This window comes from Nelusetta ayraudi, unplaced genomic scaffold, assembly GCF_046127955.1.
Source record: "Nelusetta ayraudi isolate G7.1 ecotype Tasmania unplaced genomic scaffold, CSIRO-AGI_Nayr_v1 ptg000016l, whole genome shotgun sequence".
Taxonomy (NCBI): domain Eukaryota; kingdom Metazoa; phylum Chordata; class Actinopteri; order Tetraodontiformes; family Monacanthidae; genus Nelusetta; species Nelusetta ayraudi.
In genome coordinates, this window is record NW_027466066.1 from 276,702 (window position 1) to 296,348 (window position 19,647).

General features: G+C 46.1%; 1 protein-coding gene across 8 annotated transcripts in view; it reads right to left on the reverse strand.

The window, feature by feature from the left end:
- Positions 1 to 19,647, reverse strand: part of mei1 (meiotic double-stranded break formation protein 1) — a 62,931-nt gene that overhangs the window by 14,315 nt on the left and 28,969 nt on the right. For 5 of the 8 annotated variants that reach the window (XM_076023619.1, XM_076023622.1, XM_076023621.1 and 2 more), the window contains 9 exons: positions 18,109 to 18,289; positions 15,801 to 15,951; positions 15,019 to 15,189; positions 14,738 to 14,845; positions 13,313 to 13,505; positions 6,644 to 6,760; positions 3,272 to 3,382; positions 558 to 736; positions 159 to 243 (listed from right to left, as the gene is read on the reverse strand). In XM_076023619.1, the coding sequence (XP_075879734.1) occupies positions 159 to 243; positions 558 to 736; positions 3,272 to 3,382; positions 6,644 to 6,760; positions 13,313 to 13,505; positions 14,738 to 14,845; positions 15,019 to 15,189; positions 15,801 to 15,951; positions 18,109 to 18,289 (1,296 nt within the window). The remainder of the gene's footprint in view (positions 1 to 158; positions 244 to 557; positions 737 to 3,271; positions 3,383 to 6,643; positions 6,761 to 13,312; positions 13,506 to 14,737; positions 14,846 to 15,018; positions 15,190 to 15,800; positions 15,952 to 18,108; positions 18,290 to 19,647) is intronic. The other 3 variants (XM_076023620.1, XM_076023623.1, XM_076023624.1) reach the window with 3 other exon arrangements.

Consider the following 19,647-nt stretch of genomic DNA (forward strand, 5'->3'; position numbering starts at 1 on the left):
GGATACGTCGCTCAAGCTTCAAACACAGCAGAAGCATTTTTGAAGAACTGTTTTTTCGTTTCTTTTTCTTGTTCTTGTTGTTGTGCGCCGTTCGCCAAGAGACAGAAGCGTTTGAAAAGCAATCGCCAAAATACGACTTCACAGCAGTTTGTTGTTACCCAGCAAGAGATCGTCGGTGTTTCTCTTCTGGAGGAGGAGCTGCTGCACGGCCGCCTCCAGGTTCCAGCTGACGCTCTGAGGGACCTTGGAAAGGGTTGGAGAAGGCGGGAGGCGGGATTAGGTTAGAAGAATACCAGGAACGGGCATTTAATTGCAAACAAGGGCTTTTTAATTCCTCCCATCCTCCGAGCGCAGAGATTTTGCCGCGCTGCCATGTTTTCCTATCAAGCGAAAACCATCATTGGAAATTCTGGCTGCGCACAGTGCACTTCCTCAAACCTCTCCCCGCCCCTTCCCTGCAGAAGACTTACACCCTGCAGCTCTGGATAAGAGCAAAAAAAAAAAGAAGAAGAAGAAGAAGAAAAAAATGGCACAAAACTATTAAGCTCCGCGTGCACCTGAGCCGGGTGAAGGCGCTGCAAAGTAATGAGGGAGGACAGGAGAAGATGGCCGCAGCACAGCAGGGCGGAGGGAGGATGGGCGGATGAAGCGAGGGATGAGGATGAGGTGGAGGTGGAGGAGAGGAGCATCTGCAGCTGTCCCATCAGTCCGCCGTTGGAGAGCAGCATGGAGACAGCTGGGGGCGGAGGGAGGAGAGGGCGACGTCAGAGCGATCGGCGAGCGTGAGAGATCCTTCATTGAAGAAAAGTCATCAAGAGTGAAGCGTAATGCTGCACGTGTGCGTCGACCGCAGTGCATTGGGAAAATTGATGATAATAATCAGTGTGCGAAATATCCGTCAATATCCGGGGGGGGTTTGGGGTCCCTGATTGTTACACAGAGGACCGGTTGGCAAAAAAATGTGAAAAATATATTTTTAAAAATTAACATTAGAGGTATTTTCATGACCATTGGTTATATATTGGTGATATTTGTATATATACACTGAACAAAAATCTAAATGGAACACTTTTGCTCCTATTTTTCATGAGCTGAACTCAAAAATCTAAAACTTTTTTCTATATGCTCAAAATAACTATTTATTTCAAAATTTGTTTTACAAATCTGAGATTTAGATATAAGATGATCTGAGATAATCCATCCCACCTCCCAGGTGTGGCATATCAAGGTGCTGATCAGACTGCAGGATTATTGCACAGGTGTGCCTTAGGCTGGCTACAATAAAAGCCCCTCTGAATTGTGCAGTTTTATACACACAGCACAATGCCACAGATGTTGCAAGTTTGGAGGGAGCGTGCAACTAGCACGCTGACTGCAGGAACGTCCACCAGAGACCGGATCGTCGGAGACCGGACACCCGGTGAAACAATTGGTTTGCATCATCAAAGAACTTCTGGTCAAACTGTCAGAAACCACCTCAGTGAGGCTCATCTGCGTGCTCAAAGTCCTCATCTGGCTCTCAACCTGACTGCAGTTCGCCATCGTAGCGACTTGAGTGGGCAATCTGTCACGCCTGTGAGGTGGGATGGATTCTCTCAGGCAATCTCAGATTTGTGAACAATATTTGAGATAAATGGTTATTTTGAGTGTAGAGAAACATTTTTAGATGTTTGAGTTCAGCTCATCCTTGAAATTTTGCTTTGGGGGCTTTTCAGGGGGTCTAATGTGTTAATCGGGGGGGGTCCGACCCCCTGAGGGCCCCCTGTCGACTTGAACATAAAATGTTGAAGATTTTGCCTTCAGATGTTTTTTTTTCACTCGTTGAAATCCCTCCACGGCCTGAGGTTTGAAGCAGTCGCACCATCCGCGGTGCAGATGCAGATGGTGACTGCGGGCAAACACGGCTAAAGAAATATGCAATTATTTTTCATATCGCTTTTACCCCAGCGCTGCGCTCCAGTCTGATCTCTTCCCGCCCTCATACGCTCTGATTCGCCCGATTGGCTCAAAACACTGACACAAGTCAATGAGTCGCGTCGGATGAATAACACACTAACATTAAAGGGGGGAGCAGTGCGACAATATTGCCAATTCTGTCTGATTAGTTTTCTTAAACAAACAATTGAAGCCATTGGTCTTTCCTGTTGCGCCTCCCCCCCTCCTGAGGACACTGTGTGTGTGTGCGTTTCCTGAGCTTGCAGTCGGACGCGAGGGACCACGCGGGTGCTGTGCGAACGTGTGGTTTCGACGCTGCACTGAAGACGTTTTCTGGTTTGAGCCAGCCTAAAGCGGTGGGTGGTCGGGCTTCTCGTGTGCAGACGTGCAAACAGGCCGTCGAGCGTCGATTGCGACCGTGCAGGAAGGAAACGTTGGGGGTTGTTGTTGCTGTTGTTAAGATGCGCGGATGTTGTCGACTTGCACGTCAATCGTTCGGTGTTTTAAAACTGTGTCCAAATGAACGTCTGAATGGAACCTAGTTGGAAGAATCGTGACTCAGTGTTGGATTTCAGTGCACAGAGGTAGTGACAGTCACAAAGTTGGTCTGTTATTGACAACAAGGACATAAAAATCTTGTCCTTTAGTGGCTTGAAAGGCGCCATAAATAAAATGTGTTATTGTTACATGACCAAAGAAAGACCCTGCGAGTCAGTCCGACTTGTCCATGGCTTTATCTTCAACAAACTGGCACTAATTTTATTCACGCAAACATAAGACACTGTCTATAAGATACTCAAACAACCGGAGGCTCTTTATTTGCACCGCCCACTCCCTAAGGATATCTTGTAGTTTTTATGGTTGATTTAGTAAATATCTACTATTTATAGTTAATATGTTCTAACTTTGTCCTTGAATTTCTTCTTTGATGTTCTTCTATGTGATACATGTGTGTGACATCACAAAGGGCACCTAAACCTGACTAATACCGCCCGGCGACTGTTCCGCCCTCTGCAGCTGTTTCCGTCTAAGCGAACATGTGGAAGCCGCAACGAGGCAACCGGTGCGTCTCCAGAGGTTGCGCGTAATTACTTGCCGCTTCCACCGGCGTCTGCCGTGGAAAACAAAGACGTGAAAGCGGGGACAATATGGGATCTCTTGACTGCCTCCTTAATCTCCCAGATGGCTTTTTTTACTGCGCGGCGCGACGTGCTCGCAGGGAGAGAAGTTTCCTGTCCTCATGTCGGTCGGCGAGCGCCCCGACGACGTGAAGCCAAGGCGAGCGGACGCGGAGATTGAACGGGGTGTGAAGTGGGGTGGCGTGGGTGCGCGTCACCTCTGTCCGCGCAGTGAGCGGGCGACAGGCTCAGGCAGCAGTGCAGGTAGTTGAGGGCGGGCAACAGGGTCCCCGTGTCTGCGGGCTTCAGCCGCCCTGCAACATTGCTCACTGACACACACGCACACACGCGCGCACACACACACACACACACACACACACACACACACACACACAAATGCACTCAGAAGTGGGAAGCAACATAGTGCAAATACTTTGAAGTACTTAAGTAGCTTTTTTAGGTATCTGTACTTTACCTGAGTATTTCTTTTTCTGAAAACATTTTACGATTTCACTCCCTACATTTAGTATCTGTGCTTTCTACTCCTTACATTGGAAAAACATGCTTGTTACCTTTGTGTTAAAATATGTTTATAAGATACAATTTCTGCTCAAAGTGATTAATTTACTACATTATAGTTGCTTAAAGTGGTAGTTGTTGTAGTTCAATATAAAACTGGACCGTATTTCAGGGGGAGATTATTTTAGAGTAGCTCGGCTTTGCGGTTACTGTTCAATACGTTTTCAGTACAGAGAAAAAAAAACATGTAGAAAAGAAGATTGCTTACTGCTATGACGAGTATCAACATCCAAAAATGGCTGATTACTAATTACAGTCAGGTTGTGGTGCACTTTTTTTACTTTCACCATTCAATAAATCAGTATCTCTTAACACTAGTATAAATGTTTTTACTTGAGCAGGGAGAGTGAATACTTTTGCCGCCTCTGCTGCTCTCTAAGGCTCCGCAAGCATTCAAGTGGAGAGAGACCGCAGACTGAGGCGCGGCGTGACAGACGAGCTGCATGAAAAGGCGGTGTGTGGCACTTCACTTCATGTGGCTCCAAAAGGAGGAGATGGATTTAGCCCAGGCATGGGCAAAACTACGGCCCGGGGGGGCCATATGTGGCCCGTTAAGCTTTTTAATCCGGCCCGTCGAACTTGAAGAAATAATATTAATAGTAAGTAAGTCATGAAACAGCTGTATTTGATCCATTTTTTTAAAGTGTTTTAAGAGTCATTTCAATAAAGAGCTAAATACCGTGAGGCTTCAATGACAAACATTTTATTGTAACACTTTTGTTCATTTTCAATTGACATTAAAGCGCATGTTTTCTTTTCTTTTTTTCCCCCTCCTATGAGGTGGGTCACCAAAACACTCCATCCATCTGCTCCTGCTACGGCCCCCTCTGTCAAATTTGAGAATCCATGGTGGCCCACCAGTCAAAAAATTAGCCTAGCCCTGATGTAGCGTGACCAGCCGCTGAAAAAGCCAGCGACGGGGAGCCGTGAAACACAAGCGGCGGCAGTGCTTTCAACAGTTACAGAGAAAAAAAAGAGGAATGAAGGACATGTTTTGACTCTCAGCGTGTTCATTATGATACTTCAGGTTTCAACTCCGGGAAGGGCCGCGCCTCTTGTAAACATCTCAGCGTTTTCATCTACAGCTCGGCGCCGGGGTCTCTTTCTGAGCGGACAGGATGACATATGCGGTTAATAATGCGGGAGACAAACGCGCGGAGAGTGACGCCGGCTAATGAAGACGGAGGCGGCGCGGGGCCGGTCGCTCGGCGTCATTATGAGGTATTTAGATGTTACGTGTCCCACTTCTCGTTAAATCTGCCCCTAATGACGGTCTTGTCTTAGAATTAATTAAAGAAGTCCGGTTAATGTTAGGTGGCCGCGAGTTGATGGGGACAAATGAGAGAGGAGCTGCACTTTGTGCGACCAGCTGGCAGCTGCAGGCAGCCGTTGAGAGGCTGTGGAACTCGCGAAAAATAATTGAATCGCATCTCATTTATTTATTTTATCGAGTTGTTTGCTATTACAAAACACTTTTAACGATTTTATCAGTCTTGATAAAGTCGTAATTTTTTCTGTTGCCAAGAAGCAGAAAGAATAAAAGCCACATATATCGTCAATATTCAAAAGAAACCTCAGATTTGTTTGCAATATCAATATAAAGATGTGCTCAAATGGAATTGAGGTGTGTTTTCTTGAAGAAAAAAGTAAGTATTGAAATAAGTAAATAATTACGAAAATTTGATATAATGAATCAATTTATTTTTTTTGTTTCTGTAACTTTCTGTATTTTTTTTTTTTTTTATGAAATAGAACTACTCATCCAGTGTCCCTTACTATAAGAGCTGGATAGCGTACCACCTTTCTGCCGGCATGCCGATTTTCCCAGTGGCCACCTATGGTATTGCAAGAATGGGGCCCAAACATTTTTTTTGCCCAAAGACCGCAATACAAAAATAAAAGCCTGCAAAACGCTTGACAGGACGCCACCGACCGGAGACAGGGTTCTTAACAAATATTTCTATTGTATATTTTTAAGTCATGGACTTTTTTTTTCTTTAAAAAAAAAAAAAAAAAAAGAAAGAAAGAAAATTCTTAGGGGAAGAAAAAACCCAGAAAACAGTTTCTTCTAAGTGTGACATCATTGGTATCGTTCTGACTGTGTGATACGTCACGTCATATGAGTCGCAGAGGCATGATGGGAAGTGATACTACTGCGCATGCTACAGCAGCCCCATAATACGGAAATACATGTAAGATGTCAATTTCAAGCGCTAGGCGAGCAAGTCCAATCAAATGAATTGGCCACCATGTTGGATGCCACTGGCTTTGGCCAACCACTCCCCAGTTCTGGCCATTGGAGGGGGGCTGAGTTGACTTGTTAGTCCCCAACTTTGAGGACAAAGTTATTGTCTTCCTGATGCTGATTACAGACTCGGAAAAAGAGATTATAAATAATGTATTATGCTTGACTAATTAGGCAATCAAGACGTGAGCTGTGCTAGCTGACTGATGGAGGAGGAAGTAAAAACAAAGACAGAACATGGTGAAAAAAAGTCCTCTAGGACTTCTGAAATGGAAGGCCAACTTGTTTATCTTTAAATGTTTGTGTGTGTGTGTGTTCTGAAAGCAAAGGCCGATGACGGCAACCATTGATTTTTCCTGTTCGTCTGCCATGTTTGTTTACACAAAAGTCCCAGTGAACCGCGTGAGATTTGGAATATTGAGCGTTACGAACCTCCGACTCTGCTGAAGAAAGGGCGAGCGTGCGGTGCCCGCTGCACACCACACGCTGATCTAAGAGAGAGATCTCGTGCGATTTGTCTTTTGCTATCGCAAAGTGTGCTGTGTCTAAATCTGAGAGAATCCTCTGCAAAGCCTTCAGTTTGATAAAGTCAAAGCAACACGGGGGGAAAAAAAACAATGCTGGAGCAACAGACGCTCCAGCAGAAGCTATTGAATAAGCATGATGTCCATTCAAATGACTGGATGAAAAAAAAAAGTTTAAATCTCACAAGTATCACTAGGTCTGATCACTTTGAAACAGTCCAAAAAATAAGTCTAGGTCTCACCGTGGTAGAGCAGTTTGAAGTCCACTCCATCCATCCTGCTGAAGGAAGAAGAGGAAGAAAGGTCGCTGGCCTGCGTCGCACAAAGCAGCTTCAGCACCAGCGGCAGTGAGTCCACCCCTGAGTGGAGACGGAGGTATAAAAAAAAAAATGTAAATCGGACTAAAAGTGCAAGGGGAGTCAGACGGAAATACATACATATGAGGACACAGCCAAGGTCCCGTGAGGCAGAGATGAGTTAACTAATGAAATGTAAAGAGAGACAACAGAGTGAAACGGAGAACGATGAGTAAGTGATGCACAGGGACAGCCTCATTACTTCCTGAGAAATTCGCAGCCAAGGACAAAAAAGAAAAAAAGAAAAACGAAAAACTGATACTCTTCAAAATTAAAACGATCCCGCTAAGACTTGAGGGACTTAATGGTTTCCAGCGAGGTGCCGGCTGGAGCCCACTTCTAATCAGGAGAGGCAGAAAAGAGAATAATGAGAGTAAAGCTAAAACCGCTTGTGGATCACCTGCAGATGATGTCCTTCAGATTTCTTAATACCTGCAAGTGTGTAACGTTTGAATGGGCGCCATTGGCGATCGGCCAATAAGCACAATCTATAAAGGCTGTCATTGATTGCAGATTCTGCCGAACAATATGCAGATTTAAGAATATTGTGTTTGAATATTGTAAAATGTCATGAAAGTTGGCGAAGTTCTCCAATGGAGCCATAGTTCCAAATATATTTTTTTAAAGGATGACTGATGACTTGAAGCATTCAAGAAAAGTCTAATTCGACTTTGCTTAAAAAACCCACCAGATTTTAATATGTATCTTTATAGAAGTCAGAAAATGAGGCCAAGAGAGGCCACGTTCCAGAAAAGACAAGCTGACCCAAGAAAAACACAACACACTGGTGGAGGCAATAACAAAATTCTGAGAAAACACATTCCGGATTTGAATAATGATAATAACAAAAGTGTCACCGTGGAAAAGAAATTACCATAGCGATGGAGGAGAGAAGAATGGAGGGAAGTAATTGGAGAGAGCAGCTGTAATCTGACTGAAAACATCAAAAAAATAAATAAAGAAAGAAAAATCCTGCCGAGCGAGTGCCGGCTCTCTTCCCTCAGCCCTGCGGCGTACACACATAAAAAAAAAAACGCCTCCTCCTCAGAGGACGCCGCTGCATTAGAGGCTAATATGAAGCATATATTAATGCAAATTGCGTTCAACTGTAATGCTTGCGCAGATAACGGGGCCTGCAGTCCCTGCGGGGAGGGAGGAATGGTGTGGTGGGGATGGGTGGGAGAGAGAGAGAGAGAGAGAGAGAGAGAGAGAGAGCCGGAGGAAAAAAAAAAAAGTTAAAGAGGTCAACTGCGACGTTTTCTGAAACCTCCAGCTGTAAAAACTCGGCCGCGCTCATTAACCTGGTGAAATATGGAGGAGACGCCATCTGGTGTGGAGACAAACTCCAGCAGCAGATGCCCGGTGCCGGCGACGGCCATCGGTTTGTCTCGGTGATGAACCGCTAAGCCCGGGACATTTTTTTTTTTTTCCCCCCCTGTGGTGGTGCCGCCGCCTAATTCGACTTGATGAGTCGAGCGCCGTGAAAAAGAACGACGACGAGATCGTCGACGTCTCCGGAATGAGGAGGAGGGATCCGAAGAGTTCCCGGAGAGGCCCTCTGAGGACGCGCGCCAGGAGATCCATTAAGGGCCGACGGTTGGAAACGTGTGTCCTCCGACTTAAAGGCCCGAAAAACGCTTTTTGATGCTCGCGTACAAAGCCACAGAGATCCTCTCCACCAAATCTACTTCCCCTCCACCCCCCACCCCCCGCTGAACCTCCCGTCGTCCGGGAGCATTTAACCGAAATCCGGCATCCTAATTAGTGGCAGTGGAGGCTCATCACGCCTCCAACCTTCAAAAGAGGAAGAGACACTTTGTCGCAACGGTTAAATTTCATGTCTCCCGAACTGAGAAACATCGCAGAGAAAATGTGTCCGTCCAAATATTGGAATGCTTTTTTCCGCCACGGCACATTTTTCACGTCGAAAAAAATCCCATGGCACACCACCAATGAATATAAAATGGCACTTTTTAGCCTAATAATGACAATATAGTCTCTGAATTTAATTAAACTCACTCAGTGTGAAACCTGGGCCTGTTTAGATGCACACAAATCTGATGCCCTGGGAGGAAAATAGGCTCACATTCCTAGTATTCCTTTTAAACTGTCCATCAATAACCTGCTTCTTTCTGCACTCAGGGTCAAGGCAGGGTGGCACCCTGGACAAGTCGCCAACTCAGACGGGTCAAATGTGGAGGGCAAATTTCACGTCCAATCAATGGGACTTTACCCAATAGGAATTTCACAACCGGTTTTAGCTAATTCACCGAAAAAACAACCAGAAGGAAGACGACAATGCCAAAAAAAAGCTTTCTGCCATCCCTTGATCAGCGAAACAACGACAACTGCAACATCCATGCTAATAGACTTAGCAGCAGTGAAGCTTCAGCCCCATCCTCTTGCTTCCTGGAGGACAACGACCGGCCGCGCAATAGCGAAGCCGACTGAAAACGCTTAAGCTAGTGCGCTCGGCAAGACGGACGCGAGACACGTCGGACCGATTCCGATAGTTTTTTCTTTTTAGCGTCTCAGTCAGGAAATACGACGGCTTCAAAGTAAAGATGTAGCGAAAGGCCCCTCCCGGAGTTTCGGAGCAGCCGGGTGTTATTTATTAAGGCGGCGTAACCAGAGACGCCGCTGTCAGTCTAAGCCAAATCAATACCGCGCGCTTCGCTGAGACTAATCATCCAGACAAAGCGGCTCTCTCTGTGACGGAGAATCCTCGGCGGATTAATTTAACCTGGGAATGAATGGTCTTCTCTTCTGACATTAATCACAGGCGACAGTGTCCCATAAGCGGCTTAGAACACCGACTCTCACCTGCAAATAAACCGGGTTTTTTTTTCTCCCAGAGAGAGACTTTGTGATTACGCTTTGGTTAAAACAAACTTTTTCCCTCTACTTTCCCTCAGTCGAAACAGAAAAAAAAAGAAAAAAAGAAAACCCACCAGAAGTTACCATCTTTACCAAAAACAGATCAATTCCAGGTACACAGAACAGCATCTCGGGGCACCTAAACACAGTTTTCCATGCCGGGAGACGAGTGTCGGAAGGGTATTTGCTGTAGAAATACCTCAGCGCGAGGTGTAAAGGAAGCAAACGGCTTCTCTGGGAAGAGGAATGCACGGCATGAGCGTTGGCACGAGGCGTAAAAACACCTTTTATCCCGCGTGTCAGGCAATAGAAGACACATCTTTAAACACGTCGCACGTTCATGTTCCTTTTGTGTTTTCTGTGCTTTTCAAAAAATGTTTCTCTGTGAAATAAAAAAAAAATAAAAAAAACTTTGACTAGGTTGAAGTGAGTTCGCCTCAGCCTTGACATCCGGCAGAATGAAGATGACAACAGCTGCCGTACAAAGCCGACCGACTCCTTGTGAAGTGAATGATGTGAGCGCTCGGAGCAGACGAGAGCCGAAGATACTCCAACTTCAACCCCGGGCGCGTTTCCCTTTGAATGTGACTCGGTTACGACAAGTGAACTCGCGGTCTAATTTTCAATATTCGGCAAATGAGTTGAGTAGAGTGCTGATGTTTCGTGAGATTTCACTAAATTCCGGTGGTTTGTCTTTACGGTCGCTGGACACAGTATTCCTTTTGTAATACCGTTGCGCACACATTTACAGTCTCTGCAGTGCATCGAGGTGCAGTGTTGTGGATGAGACGCAATTATTATCTTTTTCATGAGTTCTGATTGAATCACGCAGGTGCAGGAAAAGACAGCTTCTGTTTGTTGTACCGTTAAAAGAAAAAAAGAAAAAAAAAGAGAACCTGAACTCATACGGCAGCTGTGCTGACAAAGAAGTCGACGCTTTAATTAAGGTGAACCTTCCAGTTTGTGTTGCAGCTTTTGAGCAATAGAGCTCTGGCACAGTTTCTTTAAGCGCGAACCCGCCGTAGGGGAAACCTCTTAAGTGTTTGTTGAACAGATCATAAAAAAAATATAACATGCTCTTAAAGAAAAATATGTTTCAATATGTGAGAGCGGGGTTGAATAATAAATCCAAGGAAAAGAGTATTAACAACAACATAAGGCTGTGAAGAGGCGCCAGAATATTAAAAACAATGCTCAACCCAGTGGAGTTGCACTTCGTTATCGTGGCTTTAAAAGCCAAGCGGGCTTGTGCGTGTTTACAGACGTTTACACACTTTTAAATTAGTGTTAAATTGGCAAAACGCTTGTGGTGAAACTGAGGTATGAGGACGTTATCCGTTTAATCCATACATATTACCTGTACCGTGTATGCTGTCATTCCATTTGCACTTTAATGCTCTTTTAAGCATATTCATACCCACGTGTGTTCTTGTATGTAGGCTACATATTACTGTCATTGATTTCTTTCAACAGTTCAGTCAATGTCTGTTTGTGCAGTCGCTTGCGTCGGAATTTCTGCTTTTAATGTGCACAGCACAGGAAGTGAATGTTTTAAATATCAAAACAAAAGTCTGAGGTCTGAAGAAGAAGGTAAGTGGCTACTGGATAGTTTGACCAAATTAGAGATGCAAAAGTGACTAAACCTTAAGATTGTGCTGGTTTCAGTGCAAGTGGCGGCCTTGTGAGGCCGTGAGGACTATTGCTGTTTACGTGCACATTTGTTTGCATGCATTTGCTCTATTGTAATACCATTGTCTTCTCTGCCTCTCTTGCCGTGCGCCTTGAGTTCGATGCGTGTTTCCAAGATCTAAAATAATAAGCCGGCACTTTACTTTCCCCCAACTGGGAAACTTGGCCCCATGTGCCAAATTGAAACTGAAATTCTATCCTCGGAGGTGGAGAGGCTGTTTTATTCATCGTTTTGCCTGTGGTGGATTGTGTTTGTGTGTTACGGAGGACGCTGTTGTCTCATCCCAAGGCCAAGGCTGAGCAACAACAAGCCGATTCTCCGTGCGGCCGTCTTCATTCGCTCTGATGACAGCGAGGCCGCCGTTCGAAAGGGGGGAGGCCATACAATGAAATCTGAAGTGAACATAGCCGAGCGGCGTGAGTGAAGCGCGTTAAAGTTAAATGATGGAATCCATTAGTAGCGCGGGTGCGTGAACTCGCCGTAAAGCGCTCGCGCAGCATGATTTATCCCCGCGTGAACACGCTAAGGGAAGGGTCGATAAAACCACTGTTATGGACTCTATCGCCCCCCCCCCCTCTCCTCAGTGCTGTTCGGTGAGAAACATTATGGCAGTGATACCAAACTCTCCGCAGGTTCATGAGCTGCATTAGCACAGCGGCAGACGTCCATCACGCTGCAGCTCCTTCAGGTGAATGAAGCTGGAGGTGCTGCATCTTTTAGGAGGCCTTTTCCCAATTACACACACACACACACACACACAGACTGACACAAACACACACACACACACCCTCACAGAATCATACATACACAGACACTCACACACGCAAACAAACACACAGATACACACACACACACTCATAGACTCACACATACACAGACACACTCAACCGCACACACACATAGACACATTCTCACACACACACGCAGACTCACAAATACATACACACTCATTCGCACGCGTGCACACACACACACACACACACATATACATATACACACACAGACATACACATATAGGCACACTCACACAAACACACACATACACTCATAGACACAAATACATAGACACACTCACTCGCAAACACATATACATACACACAGACACATACACCCAAAGACTCACACATACATACACACATTAGTAATCTCGTGCGCACGCACGCACGCACGCACGCACACACACACACACACACACACAAACACAAATCTATATTTAGTTATTTATGATTATATAGATTTATTTATGCCTTTATGGTTTTTTTTATCTCTTGTTTTTATTATCAGTTTTGTTAATTATCTGATGATGCTCAAATGTCTGCTGTTGTTGACGCCATAGAAATGTATTTTGTTGCCATTTGCTCTCTCAGTCCCTCTCTCCTCCCCTGACCCCTCCACCTGGACCCCCTTCTATTCCCTCCTTCACTCCCTGTCCCTCCCTCAGTCCGGTCTTGGCCAGGACAACATTAATATCGTAAAACCTCTCAACAGGTAGTTGCTGCATGATTCACACTCCCTTTGAGGATAAACCTGTCAGCCATCATAAAGGCATCCAGAGCCGTTCCTGCTTGTCATTATGACCAGACAGGACAAAGGGCGCGTTTAGACTGCCAGCCAAAATCCGTTTTTTAACCCATCCAGATTGAAACCGGATCTCTCTTTAGTAGTCTGAATTGTCGCGAATCAGATGAAATTCGATTTTTGCAAAACGGATTGAAACCAACGTAAGCAGGCATTTGGACAGATGCGTCTCAGTGTGAACAGCTCCAAACACACCGATGGGTTTTGAATTATATGACGTCTCACACTATACGCTATGCTGGACGATGCCTCCGCTCCCACGTCGTTGCTACAGCAACCTGTCAGATGGGTCAATAATGGATTTGAATCCGATTTGCCCGCAATCTGAACGCAGCCAAAAGGGGGCAAAAACAATAAATAGATCAATAAGTGAGGGTTTCCCACTCTAGACTGGAATGAACGTCTCTCACCGGGCACCACCTGCTGCCCCTGTCCAACCCCGGGGCCCACGTTGTCCACGCTGAGCCTCTGCAGCGCCTGCAGCGAAGCCGACTTGAGACGGGCGCTCAGATCGTCGTCGTAGTCCCTCGGGCGCGACAGGAGAGCTTCCAGCGCGGCCAGAGCCCTGCCTGCCAGGAGGGCCTCGCCGGCGCAAACCGCCTTCTGCAAGTCAGACGCAGAGACGAGTCAGACGTGAGCCCCCGAAAGCCGCGTTCATTTAGCGCATTTACGCAGCAAAAGAGAGATAAGAGGCGCCGCGCGATTCCAGCAGTCTGTTGTTTCCCACTAAAAAGCAGAGACACGGTTGAGGGCGGATGTGCCTTTTAAATTTTAAACCTTGGCAAAAGGTAAAAAGGCTTCTTCTCATCTGAGCGCGCCAGGCTTTCATTCCTTTTCTTGCCGCCACCACCGAGGCTCTTCCTACATGCGTGTCAGGCGGTGCTTATTATTCCCGCCTGCAGTATCGTGCAAAATGCGGCGGAAACAATTTTTTTTCGAGGGGACAGATTTTTTTATGCTTCCCGTTTCCATATCACAGTTCAAAAGTTTGGGGTCACTGACCCATTTCTGCATTGGACTCCATTATAACCAGCTTGATGAAACAATGATCTTCAATGCTCTGAACGGCTTAGTGTTTAACCAGACAGCTACCATCATACATCGCATTATTGTTACACTTAAACTGTGTTTTTTTACATGCTGAAATTCCTTTTTTATTGATATCAACTTTAATCTTTCATTGTAACCCATGTTATTTTATTGATATGGATGATTTTTAGCTTTTAGCTTCAGTCTTCTTTTTACATTTACTGCAAATGAGGGTCGCCGACGACGACGACGACGATGATGATGATGATGATGATGATGATGAATAAAAATAATTTCCAACGTCTAATTAAGAGTGTCTAGGAGAATTCAAAAGGTGCAACATTCAGTGTGTAATGGGTCCAGCACACCAGGACTGACTTCCCTGCACTAGTGATGATCTTGCAGCATTCTGGTAGATTGTTTCATGTAGCTGCTTCTAATGGATTTCAATCAGTCAGTGTCCCAAACTTTTGAACGGTCGTGTACATTTCTGCTAGTTCTAGGTTTTTACTTTCGGTCTCTACTTTGTGCAGCCCTCCATCGACCCCACCATACATTTTCCGTCAGGGCATCATCATGCACGCCTGAGGGAGTCTGAGCCAGCGGTCTTGGGGGGGGTGGGGGAGTCGGCGGTTTCATTGCAGGGCCAAATATTATATTTGCCAACTGGCCAGTTCAGAGTTACCAATTAGCCCGATGTGCACGAGCGCTTCAGATCGTCTGGCGAGAGTTTTCTGCTTCTTCCCCCGGTCATTTAATTGATCTATGTGTTCACTCGGTAAAAACCGGCGTCTCTGTGTTCTCACCAAAAGCGTCAGCGTGGCGGTCGGGTGCTTTTTGATCAGACTCAGCAGCTCCTCAGTTTCGGCATCGGTCACCGGGTCCTGCCTTCCGTCAGCGCTGCCTGCCTGCACCTTGCATTCATTCCAGCGTTCACTCAGGAGTTAAAAGGGAATGGGGAAAGCCTCCGAAGCAACGCGCCCAGTCCGGTGCAGTAAAATCAATTAGAGCGGGCGCGGTGAGAAAAAGAGGGCTTTTAAATCAGAAGGGAGAAATTATTTATAAGGAGCCGCCATCGACTTCTCACCGCCGTCCGCTCTCCGGCCTTGATCAACCAAAGCTCCAAGACCGTCGATCCAAACTTGTCCGCCAGCTCGGGATACCGCCAGACTAAGAAGAGGAGCGCCGGGTGGTGAAAGTAGAGGGAGGAAAAGTTCTGGCAGGATGACATGGCCTTGCTGACGCAGTTCAGAGAGGCCTTGGATAGGTCGACACAGGGAAAATGAATCAGTTCTGAGGAACTAACACATAGGAAATAAAGACACCTGTGAACATCCTCAATTAAAGAAGCGTTTTAGCAGCTTTTAGCAGGACGTGTCAAATAAGCACTTCCTTTTTTATGTTTACAGATAAATATTGCTGAACAAAAAAAAATCAGATCTGACGCATCGAAAGAGGAAATAAATATTTTTGCCGCACATTATTTGGTGTGTGAGTATTTGGAAAGAGACAGATGGGAGTTCCAGTTAATATTCTCTGCCATTGAATTGGAACAAAAACATAATTTGCTGGTACGGACGTGGTAATTGTTGCTGTCACATTACTGTAGCACCGTGAACTAAAACTGACAAGCAAAGGACGGAATTAAGAATGAAGTGTATGAACTTTTAATTTTCCGACGAAAAAAACAACGAACTGAAGAGCTGAACAAAAACTGAAGGAAAGATAGAAATTAAAGATTAATTTAAAGCCTCTGTTTCAGCAGGTCTGTGTCTGGTCTTACACATAAAAAGATGCTGCAGACATGAATCTTTTCACTTGCATGCATGTAATGCATGACAGGCAGCATGGCCCTACTGAGAGTTTTACCTCATCCAGGTCAGGGCTCTTGTCCTGTGCGGCCGCCAGCAGGTAGAGGGCAGAGCGGAGCACAGAGCGGGGCGGCGCGCAGTCGCCCTGCTCCTGCACCGAGCGCAGCAGCCAGGCCACGCTGGAGAACACCGTCTGGTCTGAGAGGGGCCTGCACAGAGGAACAGGCAACAGCCGCGCTCGCATCAAAGGCAGCGGCAGAGGCTGCAGAGGCTGCAGACACCGGCGCCGCTGCAGTGCCTCAAAGACAGCGCACGGTTGGGCCACGCACCGGCAGCAGACATTAGTGCCGGCTGCGGCCGTGATGTCACGCGCTCGCTTTGCGATCTGTCGGATCAAACGCGCACGTACGTCGCAGACCACAAACGAGTGCGGCCCCACTTTGCGACTCTTAGGAAACGGCTCTCGTTAATCTCGGCGAGACTGCGGCGACTCGAAGCTTTCATTTCCTGCTCGGCGGGTGGGGTTGGTTGGGGGTGTTGGGGTTAATGCATAGCCAGGCCTTCGCGGAAGGACAGATTAAAACTTTCCAAAGAAGCCCCGTGGAGCTCTGAGGTTGTGAAATATGTGACTAAAAGCTTTGAGAAAAGCTACAGCGGCAAAGTGCAGAGTCAGTTCGCTTTCTTAATGGAGGTGGATTTATGTCCGGATTGTTGATGATTCATTGTTGTGATGTTTCTCAGGTTACCAAAGTTTAGTTGGTTGCAATTAACACACAGGCCTTTTTTGTCCATTGCACTTTGTCCATTTTGTCAAATATGACTTATAACTCCTGCAGAAATCAGTTTTTTACTGTGTTCATGGCTACTTTAGCAAGAGATTAAGAACGCCTGCATTTACCAGGCAGAGTATGTTGAAAAGTTTGCGCAGCAGCTCAGGAAGCAGCACTAAAAAAAAGGGAAAGGCGCATGTTTTTGTCATTTGTAATGCTGCCGCTTTATAGATAATTTTAATAACAATTTTGTTGTCCTGAAACCCAGCATTTGCCTCCTTTACAGTTGCAAAGCCTGTCAGAGCTTTGGCAGAGCTTTCATTCTTTGCCTTTATGTTATTTATGCATGCACACTTAGTGCTTCCTCAAGGCAGGACTGTCTGTCTGTCTGTCTTGAAACCAGGATTAGTCATCTCTGTAAGGCACGCTGCATAAACGTTGACATGTACTAACGAAAGGCAGCGGACAGCTGACCAAAATTTTGGCTCGCCGGCTGACACGGGAAAATATATGACGGAGGGACAAAACTGACGAATGGAGCGGAAAGGCAAGGACAAGTTGTCACGCGTGGCCTCCGGTGTAGGCGTCTGCATGCAGTCGAGAAACTAACCGAAATTGGGCTCCGATGAAAATGTGTTCAATTTGCCAAAAGCCAAAGTCTATGTGTCAGACACAGTTTAAAAAAAAAAAAAAAAGTATAAATTTCAAAAGAAATGTTTGAAGTGTACAAATTTTATCTGACAGCTTGAGATTGCCGAGCGACTAGAGAAGAAGAAAAAAAATTCTCCCCTTTTTGGATTTTTGTCGAGCAAATGGATGCCGCTGCGTGAGACAGAACTCGCTGCTGCGAAATCACACTGTGCTCTTTAAAAAAGAATAAAGGCAGTCGCAGGCGCTTGCTTAGGCTCCGGATCAGCAGAATATCCCTTTTTACTGACTGGAAAATTTAGAGGTTAAAACTACTTTCTGGGAAGAAAGAGCTCAGCGCATGAGGCGTTTTTAGTGCCAATTTTAAAATGTGCAGTGGACATTATCCCCGCGGTAGCGCAGCGACGCTCATCATGTCTTTGAACACTTCGACAGTTGTTTTTCTCCTCTGTATTCTGTTAGAATAGAATAGCGTGCCTTTGTTAATCCCACTTTGGGGCAAATTTACATAATTACAGCATCAATAGTGCAAAGAGAAGAAATATTATATTAATTAAAAAGAAATAAAGACATAAAATGGAATGAGATAAAACATGTATCTGGCGAGAAAGGGGAAGAAAAAAGGAAACTTAAAAGGGATCCAAAGAAACTGGACCTTTAAAGTGACTGAGGTGAAACTGCTGTAATATGTGTATATATATATATACATATATATATACATATATATATATATATATATATATATATATATATATATACATATATATATATATATATATATACATATATATGTATATTTATATAAATATAAATATATAAAAACAAAAACAAAAAACTGCTTTCCTTGTGGTTTTAGTGGTGCAGGGCTTCAGGTCTGACTTCTAAATAAATCATTTTCCTTTGCTGTTTCACGTCAGCGCATTTCAACTCTGCGCTGGCTGCCCTCACCTGTCTCCGTGCCGATGGGCCAGGTGCAGCACCGAGAGCAGGCAGTACTGAGTGGCTCTCGGCCCTTTGTACTCGCACAGCTGGGGCCCGGGTGCCTCACGCAACAGCGCGGGCCAGTCGCACGGCCGGTAGCACAAGGACGGAAGGTTGTACAGCAGCAGAGCCTCCGCCTCTTCCGCGTCTGGCGGGGGGGCGAGAAAGACCAAGAGGGAGTTTTGATCATCCACGTGATAGAACACAATAATGAAAAAATAGATATACAACAGGAGGCCAAAGCAATATTGTGAGTTGTATGATTCGGTTTTAAACGAAACACATAGGACATCTGTGCTCTTGTTTCAGCGGGAAACAAAAACTTTGTTCGATCACTTTTTTTTTTTTTTTTTTTTTTTGAGATTGCGATCCAGTAACAAGCAGGCCGCTCGCATCAAATATTCAAAAAGATCTCCGAAGTTCCATATCAAGAGGAAAGCGAGAGATGTTTCCTACATGTACAAATGAGGCCCCAAAAGAATAGGATGTGGCGCCACAACGCTTTAATGAGCGGGAACGAGGAAGGGAGAGCGCGGCGGACGGGGGACAGGTCGGCAAAACAGGCGACGCGGGACGGTCAAAAGGGCAATTAGCGCCCCCTGTGCCCAGGGAGGGCCGAGGGACTGCGCCGTCCTCCAAGATGACACAGGCAAACAGCAAACAAACAAAACTGAAAGAATCCGTCTGCGAGAGGGAAGACAGGAGATGAAAGTAGCAGGGAGATATAAAGCATAAAGGGATTTTTTTCCCTTTCTTTTTTTTTTTACCCTGCAATAGCTAAGAGACAAGCGCTACTCATATCTGCACAGTCCCCGTCCCTGGGCTGCCTTCGGGGAGCCGGAGCGAGATGCGAGGGAAGGAGAGACTGAAAATGAGATGCAGCGTATAAAGAGTGGGAATATGAAGAGAGAGAGAGAGAAAGAGGGAGAGAGAGAGAGAGAGAGAGTGAGGAGAAACTGCAAAGAGGGTCATTGAAACGTGGTGGCGAATAGCAAAAGGAAAGCTGCTGCTTGGTGGAGATGAACCGGGGGGGTTGGGGTGAAAAAGGGAGAAGTTATTCCACCTTTAAATGGGAATGGGGAGTGTGCGAGTGTGTGGGGAGGTCTGGGGAGGTAACGAAAGACAGGGGGAAAGGGGGGGTCACCAACTGGCAGCCATAACGAGCTTGCAGGAGCCCGCGGGGAGTCCGGAAGGAGAGGGAACGGCTCGGATAAAAAGAGGCAGGGGACGAGGAAAAGATCAAGCCGAGCGACTTGCAGGAGGCTGCTGATGGTGGGCTCGGTGGTCCGAGGTGGAGAGAGAGAGCGAGAGAGAGAGCGAGAGCATTGTTTGGAAATGAGAGGTAGCTGGGCGAGCGGGCGCGGGTACAGCTCATAGCCTCCAGGGGGCCCAGCGGGGAAAAGAATAGCCAGGCCGTCTCCCGAGGCCCAGGGAAGGAGGACGTTTGGGGGGGTGGGGGAGGAAGAGCAGATGGGAGGGAGACAACAGGAAGGGGGAGTAAAGGGG